Source organism: Pseudorasbora parva, chromosome 14 (assembly GCF_024679245.1).
Source record: "Pseudorasbora parva isolate DD20220531a chromosome 14, ASM2467924v1, whole genome shotgun sequence".
NCBI lineage: Eukaryota > Metazoa > Chordata > Actinopteri > Cypriniformes > Gobionidae > Pseudorasbora > Pseudorasbora parva.
Window position 1 is genome coordinate 9,107,947 of NC_090185.1, and position 17,534 is coordinate 9,125,480.

The 17,534-nt window shown below is 38.1% G+C and overlaps 1 protein-coding gene across 1 annotated transcript in view; it reads right to left on the reverse strand.

The window, feature by feature from the left end:
- Nucleotides 1–1,502: 1,502 nt before the first annotated feature.
- The window catches only part of LOC137040049 (ribonuclease-like 3), a 136,327-nt gene continuing 120,295 nt past the window's right edge, over nucleotides 1,503–17,534 (reverse strand). The window contains exon 2 of the mRNA XM_067415472.1: nucleotides 1,503–2,154. Coding sequence (XP_067271573.1) covers nucleotides 1,681–2,151 — 471 coding nt within the window. The 5' untranslated portion in view covers nucleotides 2,152–2,154 and the 3' untranslated portion in view covers nucleotides 1,503–1,680. The remainder of the gene's footprint in view (nucleotides 2,155–17,534) is intronic.

A 17,534-nucleotide genomic window follows, 5' to 3' on the forward strand; every position in this document is an offset into this window, starting at 1 on the left:
TTTTAAAAGTGTTTTGCGAGGTTCGTTCTGCGTTCAGTAAATATCAGTCTTGCTCTCTGTCTGGTGGCGCGCGTTCGTCTCAGCCATCTCACGTTCAATGCCCGTAATAGCTGATAATAATATACATTGTCATTTTAAATCTAGCTTTACAAGCTTTCTGAATATGCTGCATGCTGCTGAATCTGCATATTAGTGCTCTTTTCTGTCATTGTTAATTGCCTCTTTAGTAAACCTATAAATAACCAGCAAAAGCAGCACAGCTTGAATCTCTCCCATACTCGTTATTCATTTTTTTACAATCTATATTTTTCACCATGTAAACGACCTGACCGATTACTTTTAAGTGTGCGTCCTTACATGACGTGACAGCGCGCGCCGCGCTCATGTTGACAAGAGAGGAAAGCTCATTTTTCTGAGGGGTAAACTTTTTATTTCGTAAGTTATGAAGATAATGTTGGAGTAATGACACAGCGTATATTGCCCCAGGCAGTTTTTACTTTAACTGCGCCTGACAGAAGAATTTTTTTTTTCTGAGATGATTATTACACTTTACAACAAATAAGTCCTGGTGGCCGTTAAGAGTTGCTATGGCTACAGTAAACACATTCAGCTGTTGGAGAAAACAGCGTTGACATTTTTGATGCGGCAGACAAACTGCATGTGACTAAAATGATTGCGATTGAAAGTCATCACATATAAACACCAGATTGGTTTAGATAACGTCTCATGTAAACAGTCCACTAGATCTTTCAATCGGTACACACAAAAATGATTACTGTCCGTCACTGACTTGGAGGAGCAGTCGCGCGCAGTCTTCTCGGAACTTTAGATCGCGGTGGAAACGCAGACAGTTTCAGGTCTGGGGGGGAGAAAAGTTCCTGTAAAAAAGTTCCTGGTACAAATTGTTCCGGGTAATTTTGGTGGAAACAGGGCTTTAAACAGTGTAAAAAGCTCAGTATGCATGAAACAGCATTTCACGTTTGGCACATGTTATTCAGTGTCTTAAACACCAGATGGCCACACAGAACACCATTTGAAAAGCTTCCAGTGAATGAACTCCTTTAAACAAATGTCATTCCATACCCATATGACCTTTATTCTGTGGAAGATTAAGTTTCTCAACATATATAATGTAAGTCTGTGGTAATCAAAACAGTTTAGTTGAAATATCTTCTAGGGTTCCACAGAAGAAAAAACAACTACAGGTTCAGAATGACATGAGGGCGAGTAAATGATGGGCCTCAAAACCAGAAAATAGCCTATTACTTATTGGTTATGTTTTTGAATGTAAAAACCACACAAACGTCATTAGTCGACCTCAGACAACAGTATAAAAAAAGAAAAAAGCAAGTTCATGACACCTTTTATAATGTGTTTTTTTATGCTCAAAAAGTAAACAGAGTGATTAAAAGTTCATTGAATATTGCACCTGATAATACAATTACACACAGAGACATGCATGAAGAAGTGTCGAATATCCATACACGTAAAAAAATATATTTTTAACATTCTGCTCATTTAAAGTAAATGATGAGAGAGTGAAGATATCCTCGTTCATATCAGAGTCTCATAAAGACAGAGGGGTGAATTTCATTTGAGCAGAAGTTAAACTTGCATGCTGTTCTTCAAAAGCAAGAACTGCTTCTGCTCAAATATAATTTTAAATTGTAAGAAAGCTTTTTAAAATAACACAGTGGTCTGTGAGGTCTTCTTCGGTATGCCTTCTTCATAATGTACAGGCCAGCCTTCTGCACAGCCCAACACTACATAACGAGTGGACATCTTCCCTTTACCATATTCACATCTTGGGGGTCTCACCCCACTTTGTAATTTGCATGTGATGACAGGAAAAGGCTGGTTGCTCTTAAACAGGTTACCGCCCTGTGGAGTTCCTCCTCTGCCACAAACCGCTCTTATATTATTTGAGTTTGCTTGTATGAAGGTGTTGACAGGTTTGCAGCCATCATCAGTTCCAGTAATGCCTCTTTTTCTGATTTCACTGCTACACTTCTGCTCGCTCATATCAGGGCCGAAATGCTGATTGAGGAATTTTTGATAACGGGGCTTTATATGGTCTGGTTGAGCATGAAGAGCGGAGAACGACACACAGAAGACCAGCAGCAGAATCACAGCAGACGGATGAATCTCCATGACCTGATGAACAAAACACACATTTAAACACCCTGAAAACCCTAATAAGTTGATTGAACTCAACTGATTTGAGTAAACTCGTTCCCTCAATTCAACTGAGTAATGGAGTCTCCCAAAACTTGCATATTTAAGTTCACTTAACTTGGTGCTCACGTTCACTTTAACTGTCACCGTCCCACAGGTGGGACGCTTGGCGCTCTTTTTTTTGATTGCCTTTTTTTCATATCATATATTTTAGTAATTATCATAAATTAGGTATCTTTCAAAATGGGTGTCATGTTTCATATTACGAAATGTATTTTAACTACTTTATAATCAAAATCTTTTCTAATCTTGACAAAACACATATCATTGGAAAGGTCTGAGTCTCAAGGTTCCATATGTGGTGACTGTTTTATGATGGAAGTGATATTTGGACAGAAATTTACAGGAAAATGCATCAAAAAAACAATCAATGGAAATTGAATGACACCCGGTGGCTATTTTTGGTACAGCGCCTAAACAAAATCTCATGGGGACTTCAATTTTTGTGATATCAACTTCAAATTTGGAACACAACTTGGTTAGATATATGCCTTTGATTTTATAGTAATTTTAGAGTAAAACATTTTTTGTAAAATATATATTTTATATAAAATAAAAAATATTTAGTACTGTATTTTTCATTTTCAGTAAATTTAAACTTCCATAACTTTTTCGTTCTTTCATATTTTGAAATGCTTTCACCTCAGTAATAATCTGCTGATTGTCTTCTTTAAATCAAGACCAAACTTAAGTCTATATTCCAAACCATTCTTGAATTACAGCCTTTTAAGTTTGGATAGTGCATTTTCATGACTATTCTCAAAAACGGGGGTGACAGTTAAAGGGTTAAATTGCTAAGTTCAACAAACTGGATTCACAGTTTAGTACACCATGCTGGGTACAACCAATCAAAACTTCCCCATGGGTCCCAACATGCATTGCGGCATGAATAAATTATGCATCGAAATTGTGACTAATTTTCTTTATTTCTTACAATTTTCTTTTACTTTTGCTGTTTTCTTCTGATGTTTTTGTAGCATCTTTTTTTTTTTTTTGATTCTCACCATTGTAGAGATTCATACACGGATTATTGATGTCTGTGTGTCTAACTAATGCCGTAGATTATATATATCTGTAAAAAAAGTTAAATTACCACACTGTAAAAAATTATTTAGAAAAAGTTACCTGCTTGCCTTAAAATTTTGAGTTCATTGAAATTAAAATTTCGAGTTAATAAAATGAACTTTTTTGAGATTCTACAACGTTTATTAAAATATTATTAAAAGATTTTGTAAGCATATTGGGTAATTGTGTGTGTGCTATTTCTGATGACAAGGTGAAACCAGAGTTTCCGCTAGAAAAAATGGTGCCGTCAAAGTGACCCACAGAGGTTTCGTTTTCCGGACATTTTGATGATATGCCGGTCAAATATCGCCTCTTAATTAGTAAAGTTGAGGAAAACTGAAAGCAGTTTATGTAACTTAAAAAAAATGACATAATAAGGCCGTATATGCAACATGTTTATTTGCCTAACTTTCAAATAGACGGAGAAAAAAACATGAACGTCCGATTGGCGTAATCAACCAATTTTTTATATGGTTCATAGGCGTAATTTGCGGGTGGAACATGTCCCCACCACTTTTTTTAAAATATCTTGCTTCACGGATGAACCTAACTAATAAAAACAAAACATCTCTGGTTAACTAGAAGATTATAATTTCATTCGTTTGTTAAATAAGAGGCGATCAGGCGCTCGTTGCCACTGTTATCAGTGGTGCAGATTTCTCTCGCTGCTCGTGCAGTCTCCACACAGACGAGCGCTTTAATCTAAAGGCGGACGCACACCGGACGCGGAGCTCGGCTGCGCGCCGCACAGCGTCTTAGGTATCGCACACCGGACGCGGAGCTCGGTGGCGCGCCGCGCAGCGTCTCAGGTATCGCACACCGGACGCGGAGCTCGGTGGCGCGCCGCACAGCGTCTCAGGTATCGCACACCGGACGCGCACATTCTAAAAGGATTTTAAAAGGCTACGTTTATTATACATTTCCCCAAAATATGTATTTATTCAAGCTGTTGACCTCAGAATGTAAAACAAATGAGTCTTGTAGCAAAGGGTGAAATCAGTATACCTTAACGATAATGTACTTTTAATATAAAGCCTTGAAATGGCGCTCTGTGGCGGGACAGGATTTAGAACAACTTCCTGACTCGCCGCGGACAGGCGCCGAATGCCGCCACCGGTGTGCGTACACTCATTGAAAACAATGTGTTCGAATTTTAAAGACGTGGCGCGCCGCCGAGCTCTGCGTCCGGTGTGCGACCCCCTTCACGGTATCGATCGGAGGCAGTTTTAATTTGACAATTTGACTGAAAAGATTTCATTTTGTCGGACATTTAATTTTTTTCCCGGCCAATGTCCGGTAATTACCGGACAGCGGAAACCCTGAGTGAAACATGTCAAATAGTGCTATTTTCATGATTTATCAATATTTTTCTGTGGTTCAGATAGCCTACAATAATATTTTGAGTTTCTATTTATTAAACAAATTTCCTTCATTGTATCAACTAAAATTTTTAATTTCAATAACATATCTGTTATTTAATTTCAAATTTATATTTATATTTAATTTCAAAACATATCTGTATTAGTTGAATCTGATCGATAGCCATGGTTTATTTAGAGTAGCGTTTTCTTCTCCACGCTTGAGGACACCGCTTTGTGTGCTCGTCATTCTTTAGCTCCGCCCACTCGATACGCCTCCAGGCGCTCGTTTTTTTTTTGGAAAGACTCAGTACAGCCTATATTTCTCTTATAAATATAATAAAACTAAAGACTTTTCGGAGATATGAAGGATGCAATACTACTCTATAGGTACTCAAGATTGACATGAGATTGACTGAAACTGAGTGTTTCACCCCCCCCCCCCCCTTAATATTCTTAACTTTTTGAAAGACCTTTAAAGTATCGCTGGACCCAAAAGTGATAATACTACAGCAATACTGCGCAATACTGTGGTGTCAGGGAAGAAGAGAACTCTAACCATCACTGATAATCCTGGAGTCCGTCAGGTTTAAGGTCGCCTCAATGCACTAATCTACATTTATCTGTAATATAGACACTAGTTGAGCTATGAACTAATGTTATGAAGAATAAAGACTAAAAATCTAAGTTAATGGACATTTATCTTCAATTGGTGTTGTTCAGATTCAAGACAATCCAGCAGACGAGTTTAAGGGTAGTAGAGAAGTTTTATTGAGGAATACAGTGGAAAAAACATCTGCATCTTTCTTCCCTCATCTGTTTTCCTCATTCACTACTTCCATTAAAAAGTTTTTTAATGCTCAAAAAGTGTTGACAGAGTGATTAAAAGATTAAAAGAATCTTGCAGATGATTAGTACAGTTACACACAGAGACATGCATGAAGAAGTGCAGAATATCCATAAACCCACTAAAGTTATTTTTAACATTATGCTCATTTAAGTAAATGATGGAGCAGTGACGATATCCTCGTTCATATCATAAAGACAGAGGCTTACATTTTCTTTTAGATGGTTACATGTGAAGAACAGCTCAAAAAGCACTTGTTTTTTTTTGCACTTAAAATATGAAAGATGAGAAGTGAATAAATGATAGAAAAATATTGTGAGGCTCTGTTCAGCCTGTCTTCATCAGTTATATGCACTCAAAAAAACGACTTGTTGAATTTACTTAAAAAATATGTGGTAAGTGGTTGCACACAACTATATTGAGCAATTTTTACAAATAAAAATTTTGTTATATGAACAACAAAAAAAAGTAAAGCTGGCACAATTTCTTTGAGTAAAAACTAACTATTTGAATTTTTCACTGTTAAATAATATATAATATTTATATGTGCCATTTACTTAATGATGTTATGTTAAATTTGTAAAAGTTTATTATGTAAGGTAAACACTGTTATCAATTGAATTGGCCTTTAAAACTTTTAAATAAAAACAAGCATATTTATAAAAATAAAATGCAAAAATAACTCAATTGACAAACTAAAAACATTTAGATTGAAAGTATATAGTATATATAGTTCCATTTAAGGAATTTGTATATAAGTGCCCACAGCATAAAGAGAGGCACCACTCTTCTGCATAATGGTAACCACAAAATTATAGAAACTCCTCAATGTCCAACATAACTGAACATTAAACACCAACATAAACTAATAACATATTTCCCTTTACTGATAAACACTTTAATCCAAACATTTTTTCTCCTAGTGCGGTCCTTTGCAAAGCATGCTGGGAACTACAGATCCACTGCCCAGCTAGTAATGTCAGCACAAATATTTCATGTAGTTTTAATGCAAATTCATTAAGTGAACTTCAGTTTTAAATATATTAGGCTGATTGAACACAAACATATCTAATTTCAACTTAATTTAATAAAGTAAAGTAACATAATTTAAATGTGTCTTATCTATGAAGGGCCTGAATCATATTTTTGAGTTCATAATTTACAGGCGGGCCCCTTGCACACCTCACCACAAAATAACGTTTGGACATGACCCTTGTGTATTGACAGTTTGGGCTTTTCGACCCACTTTTCAATGTACAAACCACCGTATTAAAGGTTTCTCTGCTCCTATACAGACCACCGCCCTGTGAAATTCCTCCTTTACCACAAACTGCTGTAACTTCCTTTGCATTAGCTTGTACGAAGGTGTGGACATCTACACAGCGATTTGTTTCCCCGATGCGTTGGGTTTTGATGAGACTGTCACAGCTCTTCTCAGTTATATCACTAGGAATGAAAATCTGTCTGAGAGGGTCAATCAAAAATTGACCATGAGCGGAGAACGACACACTCAAGACCAGCAGCAGAATCACAGCAGACTGATGAATCTCCATGACCTGATGAACAAAACACACATTAACACACCTTTACTGACATTTGACTTACTAAAGCAGTTTGGTTGTGATTAGTGAAGAAATGTTTAAGTGGAATTAATGGACGGTCTGATATACCTTTCTTTCTGAGTAAAGCAATATTGAATGTATCAAGAGTTTTCTTTCTTCTCTTCTCACGAGGCTGTAAAAAAAGAAACAAATGAATGATCAAAGTATAAACAAGGCTTAAAGGGTTACTTCAGCGATTAGCTGGAGAATATTCAAATGAGTGTGCTTCTCCCCCTGCTGTGACTCCCTCAGCGGCTAAATCACATAATATTGAACAGACGCGTTCAGTTTTTAATTGTAGTGTCTGAACAGCGGTCTTTCGAATCAGCTTTGACCGTGACTCTGGAAGACTTGGAGTTAAGCTTTTCTCTGAGAAAAGAACAAAGAACGGCACTGAAGTCATTCTTAAAAAGGGAAGATGTGTTCGGAGTTTAGCCGACCGGATACGGCGAATGTTTAATCTATCAACGAGCTCTGCTTCACCTTCGTTGCTCTGGTTGGTGTAGCGCTATCCTATCGCGTGCAGAGGGAGTTTGAAAGACAACCGTTTATCCCGCCCCTCAGATTGAGCTGTTAATGGTGAGTTTCCAGACCAAACATCTTGATGTGGGTCTGGCTTGTCAGGCTAACAGAAACCAACTTTGGAAAAAAAAAAAGATATGAAGTGAAATTTGATTCGTTTACTCCATTAGAATACAGGTAGGTCTTTTAAGGTTGCCTGGAGAGGAGAGGTATCCAAAACACATCAACTGACCACGGGGGTTCCTCAGGGCTCAGTGCTTGGACCTCTCCTCTTCTCCATTTACACTACATCACTGGGACCCATCATTCAGGCACATGGTCTCTCTTATCATTGCTATGCTGATGACACACAGCTCTACCTCTCATTTCAACCAGATGATCCCACAGTAGCTGCACGAATCTCAAACTGTCTGGCGGACATCTCGGCATGGATGAAAAAACATCACCTGCAGCTCAATCTAGCAAAGACTGAGCTGCTTGTTTTCCCTGCTAACCCCACCATACAACACGATTTTACCATCCAGCTAGGTTCATCTCTGATTACTCCTTCGGGGTTGGTCAGAAATCTTGGAGTAATCTTTGATGACCAGCTGTCCTTCAAAGACCACATCTCGAAGACGGCTCGGTCATGCAGGTTTGCATTGCACAATATCAGGAAAATCAGACCGTTCCTTACGGAGCATGCAACACAGCTTCTTGTCCAAGCCCTGGTCATTTCTAGACTTGACTATTGCAATGCGCTTCTGGCTGGACTTCCATCTTGTGCAATCAAACCGCTGCAAATGATCCAGAACGCTGCAGCACGTCTTGTATTCAATGAGCCCAAAAGGGCTCATGTCACACCTCTATTCATCTCTCTGCATTGGCTACTACTTGCTGCCCGGATCAAATTCAAAGCCCTGACTCTTGCTTATGGATCTTCCACAAGCGCAGCACCCGCATACTTCGACTCACTCCTACGAGTCTACACCCCCACCAGAAGCCTTCGCTCAGCTAATGAGCGAAGGCTTGTGGTACCATCACAGAGAGGCATGAAATCCCTCTCTCGAACTTTTTCTTTCATTGTTCCGGGTTGGTGGAACGATCTTCCGTCCTCCATACGCACAACAGAATCACTCACTTCGTTCAAAAGACAGGTAAAAACTCATCTCTTCCATGAGCACTTAATCTTAAATTAAAAAAAAAAAATAAAAAAAAATGTCCCCCTCTATTTTTCCTTTCTTCTTTCCTTTTCTGGTCTTTGCTACTCTGAGCAGTGTACAAATCTTAGTATTTAGGGCACTTTTTGTGTTTCGTTACCTCTTCTTGACGGATCGCTTCCTGTTCTCCTGAGTTGTAAGTCGCTTTGGATAAAAGCGTCTGCTAAATGCATAAATGTGAATGTAAATGTAAATGTAAATGTAGAATACACAGAGGTGCGAGAGTTATGAGCTATACTGGGACCAACCACCTGGGGGCGATCGAGATTTTAACATGTCATGAGTGCGGCAGGTTTAGTGTTACCATCATGGTGTGTGTGTGTGCGTGTGTGTGTGAATGACCATGTGCACTTTCTTTATATTGTCCTCCTAAAAGCTGCTTCTGATGAGCTTTGATTCATCGCGTGACTCTCATTGTCTAGGATGACTTAAGGGTGAGTAAAGCATGGGGAACTTCTCTTTCTTTTTGTGTCTTTAAGTGTTGCCCATTAAACTGGATTTTAAATGTATTAATTATTTTATGAAACCTAACACGACATTCAAATATTTGAAAGCGCATGTGACGTTGTCCAGTTTTTCAGGTGGATGTTTTCTCTGTTTGAATTTACAATTACAATTCTATGTCAAATATATTTGAAACAAAAAAACTAGGTGAATTACGTTAACTGAATAAAAAAAAATCCATTGCATTAACAGTGCTTGCATTGACATGAAAATAATGCAACAATGTTTGTTTCGACATCTATATCAAGACCAAATACATTAACATTGTTTTATCGATTGCCATGGTAAAAAATATTCAGAAAGTCATCATGATATAAATAATATTTATGCACACTCGATAGTTTAAGCCAACTTCTTGAAGCTAAATTCTCCAGTTTGCTTTATATATTCTACAGTTCAGCACAAAGAAAGTGTTTGTGAAGAGAAAATCTAACACTGATCATCATTGTGTTAGTTAATATGAGCTGCACCGCTCACCTTTATTTACTAGTCATCAACCCCGACATAAATACTTTACAAAGATGACATTCATCTGAAATGTTACCTGTTTTTCTGTAAGCGTGTGCTGCTTTTTGAGACCCACTACCAGTTCACTCAATACAATTACTGATCTACAGCAACATAGAAATACACAATTACTGAGATACGAAGTAAAGTAAAAGAGATACTTACAGTCTGTAGTTTGCAGAGAGTATCTGTTCAGATAAGTTCAGGTATCGCCGTTAACTCAGGTCTTGATCCGCAGTCTTTTAATACTCAGAAATGAGCAAATAAAAGTGTGACGTGTGCAGTGAACAGCCAATCACTGAAGAACAAGAGATTAGATCTGAGATGATTATCAAATGACTAAATGTTTTCATTTGTGAAGGTGAATTTAAATTGGCCCTCAGCCAGGTTCAAATATTATACAAGCTGAATTAAAAGCTTAATATAAAATAATTGTATTATCAAAATATTATTTCTTGCATGAATGGTGATGGTTATAATCACATCTTTCTGTTTAAGGCCAAGCCTCCGTGTGTGTTTTGGTGAATGAGGTATTTCAAGGGCGGATGACAAATGTCAATTTGTTTAGTAACTAGTTTAGCAAAAAAAAAATTTTTTCCTGTGTTTTTGTAACGCCACAACAAGCATCTGCTATCGGTCTCATGATTGTAAGAATGCTGAGGTGCTCTAAACCTCCATAATCAGATATACTTAGTAGTGTATGCCATCAGTAAGGATATTCGTTGTGCTTGTGAAATTCTGTATGAAAAAAAATAAAGCTTTCTGCCTTTTTTGCTACAACTGATTGAAAGTGCCCTAAAATGTTAAACTTAGAAAGGAAAAGTCAAATATACAGCCAAAGATTATTGTTTAATGTGTTTTTTTTTAGCTAATGAAGACGAAATATGCTGTCCTAATTGCAACAAAGACATTTGCTGGTTGAACTGTGCACAAAATATGTAGTCCAGTCAAAGTAATATTTGCATATTACGATCTATTATGTCTAATATCTAATTTATGGTTGATTATTTGTGCCTTTCCATGCATTATTAGAGGCAGTCACACTACCAAGCAATAAACATGCCGAAGATGGCGAGATATTGTGCTGTGCCTGGTTGTGAAAGAACATATTCGCTGCAAAAGCTTCCTTCAGATTCTAATGTTGGTAATAAGTGTTTGAACTTTATATTTAATGAAGAGCCAGCTCACGTGGGGAAGACATTCATTCCTTCATGTGTGTGTGCTAGTGATCTATGGTTCGTGGTTATATCCGCCGATTGGGTGAGCCAGGTAATAAAAAATAACATTCCAATTAACTGCGGGTGGATGAGAGAGAAATCATTGCGTTTGTTTTGTTGTTTCATTTTGCGAGCCATGTTGGCGAATCATTATTCCGATTTCCGTTTCCCCATGCTTTTAAAACAATTCCTCACTTGTACTCACGGGGTAGCTGGAGCTCATTATAATATGCATAGCTTATCCAATTATAGCAGTGGGCGTTTATTTCCATGTCTTCAGTGCAGCACCCCAATAAAAACATTTGTGTTACATGAGAGATACTCAAAACCAGAGTAGAAAATAGCCTATTACTTATTCATTATGATGTTTTTGAATGTGAAAACCACATAAGTTGACCTCAGACAACAGCATTAAAAAAGCCAGTTTGTGACCCCCGCTCAGTTAATGAGTCTCGCGTCTGGAGAAAGAGAGAATGGGCATGGAGCTGAAAGGGCTTAAATTAAACACGTTTGGCTTTAGATAAAACTAGAGGATATAACACTGAAATATCATTACCACAAACCATCCTGAGTGTTTGTGATGTGATCCACACTGCTGTTTTGATGCTCTGCTCACTTCAGCTAAAAACAGGAAAATGGTGCTACCATTCTGTCTCATGGTCCAGAAGGAAACATGACGGGGTCTGGATGCAGACTATCCATCATCACCACCATTATTCGTCAATCATGGGCTTACCTAATGTACATATTTGACGTTTTTGGCACAATAAAATCTTTAGTCCCAGTTCTCCTTCAGCACCCCTCTTATTGATATGTCTACATCAATAATATATTGGTAAATCTTCATGCTGAAATAACGCTGAGAATAGTAGTTTGACTAACTTAAAATCAGCCAAATAGCTTATTTTATATTCTAGCTTGTCATCATTTTAACAAATGTTTTCATTTGTCACACTTTTGACTTGGATAGATTTTAAATTTGAATATGAATATACACGGTCAAAGATCCCAAGCAAATGAAACACTGATCACCATTATGGTGACTTCAAAACAACTGCAGTACTAAACATATACTTTTGTACAGTGGCATGGTTAAAGCCAACTTCATAATGTGAATTCACAATAAAACAAAAGGAGTAAATTACTGTGTTGAAAAAAATCGCTATGTAAATGAAGGTGATGTCAGCATTACTCAATGAGTTTATTGAGGCACAAGTTGCAGTTAATAGTGGGAATTGGTCCCTAATCTAAAGTGTGAAACATTTATATATATATATATATATATATATATATATATATATATATATATATATATATATATATATATATATATATATATATATATAAAATCTATTTTAAAAGTAGAAATGGCTCAGTAGTAGAAAAGCAAGAAGCACTAAACTGTTTACATTCCTTTACAGATAAAGATACACTTCACACGACAGATAGCAATATGTCGATATTTGTCATGGGTTTTTTAGGAAAATGAGTTGAGGCAAGTGTATTGTTGCATCTGGTTCAATTAAACAAACTGTGAAAGAACAAGGAAATAGTTTTGTTTTTCTAACAAACAGACAAAGTCAATGTACAGTCTGAACTGCAATTATGCATATAAACATGACAAATCAGCCAGGGGGTATAGACCGACCAATATGTAAATATATTAAAGGCCTCACATGTATATGTGCAAAAAGTCATCCTAGGATATGCTGGGACATCTTCAGGGATATTCCTGAGGTCATTGGGTGTTTTGAGTCTTTTAACATCTAGACCCTGGCTTGTGTCCCAGCAGCACCGAAAAATCACAAAATGCATTTGTTCTGCCCCCACTTTGTGCGGCATTAGAGACATCTAGTGGTTAAAAGTTGTATTGCATTTGAGTTTTTATACTTTAGTCCCTCCTCTCTTGCCGTAGTTTTTCCTGTTCACCTCTGACTCTAATCTACGGAGAGGACATGCAGCAGTTACTCTTTTCTCTTTGCATTTGGTAGTTTATGAAGGTCTAAGTCTGTAAGTATTTCTGTACGAATTACTATGCTACTTTGCTATAATCTTTGTGTATTGTCTGTTTTGGCATAATAATCACGATTAGCGTTTCTCCATAGACTTCCATGTTAAAGTTAGCTTAAATGCTTACTAGTCCTGTAAGTCTCATTATAATGGCTAATTTTTCTCATGTGATAGCTATATTGTTAGACTGGAGTTGTATATTCACATATATATGGGCAGTTTGTAATGCCATATTTTATTTTTTCACAGTTTTACAAAAAAAAAAAAAGATTGATCCTTACTAAAGGCCTCTCTCTACTCCGGTTTCCTGGGTCTTTATTTCACGGATCTTATAGCATTATTACCACAGTAAATATTGACCTGGCTATAACATAACACATAATTTATATTGCCAAAAGTATTGGGACATCCCTCCAAATCATTGAATTCAGGTGTTCAATCACTCCCATGGCCACAGGTTTATAAAATCCTTAGATAAAAGCCCTAGATATGCAGACGCTTCTACAAACATTAGTGAAAGAATGGGTCGCTCTCAGGAGCTCAGTGAACTCAAGCGTGTTACCGTGATAGGTTGCCACCTGTGCAATAAGTCCATTCATGAAATTTCCTCACTACTAAATATTCCATGATCAACTTTTAGTGGTATTATAACAAAGTGGAGCAATTGGGAATAACAGCAACACCGCGATGAAGTGGTAGGCCTCGTAAAATCACAGAGCAGGGTCAGTGCATGCTGAGGGTCACAGACGCACAGTCCCCAACTTTCTGCAAAATAGCCTTAAGATATAGAAAACCAAACTTCATGTGGCCTTCAGATTAGCTCAAGATCAGAGAGTGTCTTGGAATGGGTTTCCATGGCCGAGCAGATCATCCAAGCCTTATATCACCAAGTGCAATGCAAAGTGTGGGACGCAGTGGAGTAAAGCACACCGGCACTGGACTCTAGAGCAGAGGAGACGTGTTCTCTGGAGTGACCAATCACGCGTCTGTGTCTGGCAATCTGATGGACGAGTCTGGGTTTGGCAGTTGAATGATACTTGCCTGATTGCATTGTGCCAAGTGTAAAGTTTAGTGGTGGGGAGAGGGGTTATAGTGTGTGTGTTTTTTCAGGGGTTGGGCTTAGCCCCGACCCCTTAGACCCAGTGAAAGGAACTCTTAATGCTTCAGCATACAATACATTTTGGACAATTTTGGGGAAGGCCGCTTCCTGTTCCAACATCACTGCGCACCAGTGCACAAAGTGTCGGTCCATAGGAGTTTAGTGTGGAGAAATTTGACTGGCCGGCACAGAGTCCTGACCTCAACCCTACAGAACACCTTTGGGATGAATTAGAGCAGAGACTGCGGAGAGCTGAGAATGGTCAAAACGCTAGCCGTCTAACACACTGTTTAGGTGAATTTAAACAATGGCTAAATGGCTAAACGCATCTCGTTGTCATGTAAGGGCCCTGTTCACTTTGGACAGACATTTTAATTGCATTTTGTGTCTGTTAAGAGGCACAAAGACACCCTTTACGTCTATGCCCCCAAAGCTGCCATTTTAGCTGAGGGGGGCTCTGGGCATTAACTGTAATAACTCCGCGATGCAAGCACCAATCCGGTTCGTATTTTTCTCTATAGACTGTACTCACAAAGATATAACGATCAAGATAAACTTATAAATTCGCTGGAGTTGTCCTTTAAGTTTCTACTTTTGGAGTAATTGTCTTAACTTGCACGTCCTTTCACTGAGAAAATTATTATTATAGATCTTTTCTTGGAAAATAAATTTCCCAAGACTCCAATCTTACGACCTTATTTTTTATTTTTATTGTTATAGCCGTGGTGTGAACTCTATTCTTTAATATTGAGAGATTTTTGGAACTATATCTTTATTGTTATGTTACAGTTCTGTTTAATGTTTCATTACGATGTATTGGTGTATTGATCTTAATCTTAAAGGGGGGGTGAAACACTCAGTTTCAGTCAGTGTCATGTCAATCTTGAGTACCTATAGAGTAGCATTGCATCCTGCATATCTCCGAAAAGTCTTTATTTTTTTATAATTATATAAGAAAGATGCGCTGTTCCGAGTCTTTCCGAAAAAAGCCGAGCGGGTGGGGGCGTGTCATGTGAGCGGAGCTAAATAATGACGTGTGCAGCAGCGCGCTGCAGTGAGGAAAGTGATTCGCTCTGTGAGGAAAGTGATTCGCTCAGTGAGGAAAGTGATTCGCTCTGTGAGGAAAGTGATTCGCTCTGTGAGGAAAGTGATTCGCTCTGTGAGGAAAGTGATTCGCTCAGTGAGGAAAGTGATTCGCCCGCCGCGTGAGGAAAGTGAGTCGCTCTGTGAGGAAAGTGATTCGCTCAGTGAGGAAAGTGATTCGCCTGCCGCGTGAGGAAAGTGAGTCGCTCTGTGAGGAAAGTGATTCGCCCGTCGCGTGAGGAAAGTGCTAATACAGATCGACCGCCGGCCTATCAGTGGGTAAGTCAGTAGCTACTGGTTATATCACCTGTTTAGCATCCTACAAGCCAGCGCTTTGATGGGCGTAGGCTGTTGCTTTCGCTCTCTCTCTCACGCGCTTCCGGTAGAATTGTCCGTAAGGCCCATACAAGGAAATTCCGCCCCCGTTAACGTCAAAGGGGACGCATGATCTCAAAAAACTTGCCGAAACTTATGACTAACCGGAAGTAGTATTTTTGACAAAGAAATACTCCCATCAAACGTCCACCTTAACTTTTGAAACTTTGTCCATGTTTAGTATGGGATTCCAAGTCTTTAACAGTGTAAAAAGATCAGTATGCATGAAACAGCATTTCACCCCCCCTTTAATATTCTTAACTTTTTTAAAGACCTTTAAAGTATTGCTGGACCCAAAAGTGATAATACTACAGCAATACTGCGCAATACTGTGGTGTCAGGGAAGAAGAGAACTCTAACCATCACTGATAATCCTGGAGTCCTTCAGGTTTAAGGTCGCCTCAATGCACTAATCTACATTTATCTGTAAAATAGACACTAGTTGAGCTATGAACTAATGTTATGAAGAATAAAGACTAAAAATCTAAGTTAATGGACATTTATCTTCAAATTGGTGTTGTTCAGATGCAAGACAATCCAGCAGACGAGTTTAAGGGTAGTAGAGAAGTTTTATTGAGGAATACAGTGGAAAAAACATCTGCATCTTTCTTCCCTCATCTGTTTTCCTCATTCACTACTTCCATTAAAAAGTTTTTTAATGCTCAAAAAGTGTTGACAGAGTGATTAAAAGATTAAAATAATCTTGCAGATGATCAGTACAGTTACACACAGAGACATGCATGAAGAAGTGCAGAATATCCATAAACCCACTAAAGTTATTTTTAACATTATGCTCATTTAAGTAAATGATGGAGCAGTGAAGATATCCTTGTTCATATCATAAAGACAGAGGCTTACATTTTCTTTTAGATGGTTACATGTGAAGAACAGCTCAAAAAGCACTTTTTTTGCACTTAAAATATGAAATATGAGAAGTGAATAAATGATTGAAACATATTGTGAAGCTCTGTTCAGCCTGTCTTCATCAGTTACATGCTTTTTATGTAACTTACAGGCGTGCCCCTTTTACATGTCACCACAAAATGACGTTTGGACTTGACCCCTGTGTATTGACAGTTTGGGCTTTTCGACCCACTTTTCAATGTACAAACCACCGTATTAAAGGTTTCTCTGCTACTCAGCTGGCCAGGGCCCGCGAAATATCCTCCTTTAACACAAATGTCTATAACTTCCTTTGCATTAGCTTGTACGAAGGTGTGGACATCTATACAGCGATTTGTTCCCCCGATGCGTTGGTTTTTCGTCAGAATGTCACAGGTCTTCTCAGTTATATCACTAGGAATGAAAATATCTCTGAGAGGGCCAATCAAAATTTGACCATGAGCGGAGAACGACACACACAAGACCAGCAGCAGAATCACAGCAGACGGATGAATCTCCATGACCTGATGAACAAAACACACATTAACACACCTTTACTGACATTTGACTTACTAAAGCAGTTTGGTTGAGATTAGTGAAGAAATGTTTAAGTGGAATTAATGGACGGTCTGATATACCTTTCTTTCTGAGTAAAGCAATATTGACTGTATCAAGAGTTCTTTCTTCTCTTCTCACGAGGCTGTAAAAAAAGAAACAAATGAATGATCAAAGTATAAACAAGGCTTAAAGGGTTACTTCAGCGATTAGCTGGAGAATATTCAAATGAGTGTGCTTCTCCCCCTGCTGTGACTCCCTCAGCGGCTAAATCACATAATATTGAACAGACGCGTTCAGTTTTTAATAGTAGTGTCTGTTCTCTGAACTGATTTTATGAAAAAACATTTTTTTCCTGAAAATCCAGAAAAAAGTGGTGCCGATTGGTGCTACAGTGAATACAGTTGAGTAAATCTCAAAAATCAATGTCCCCGTTTTTATAGCATCAAATAACTAACTAAAACCAAACTTATTT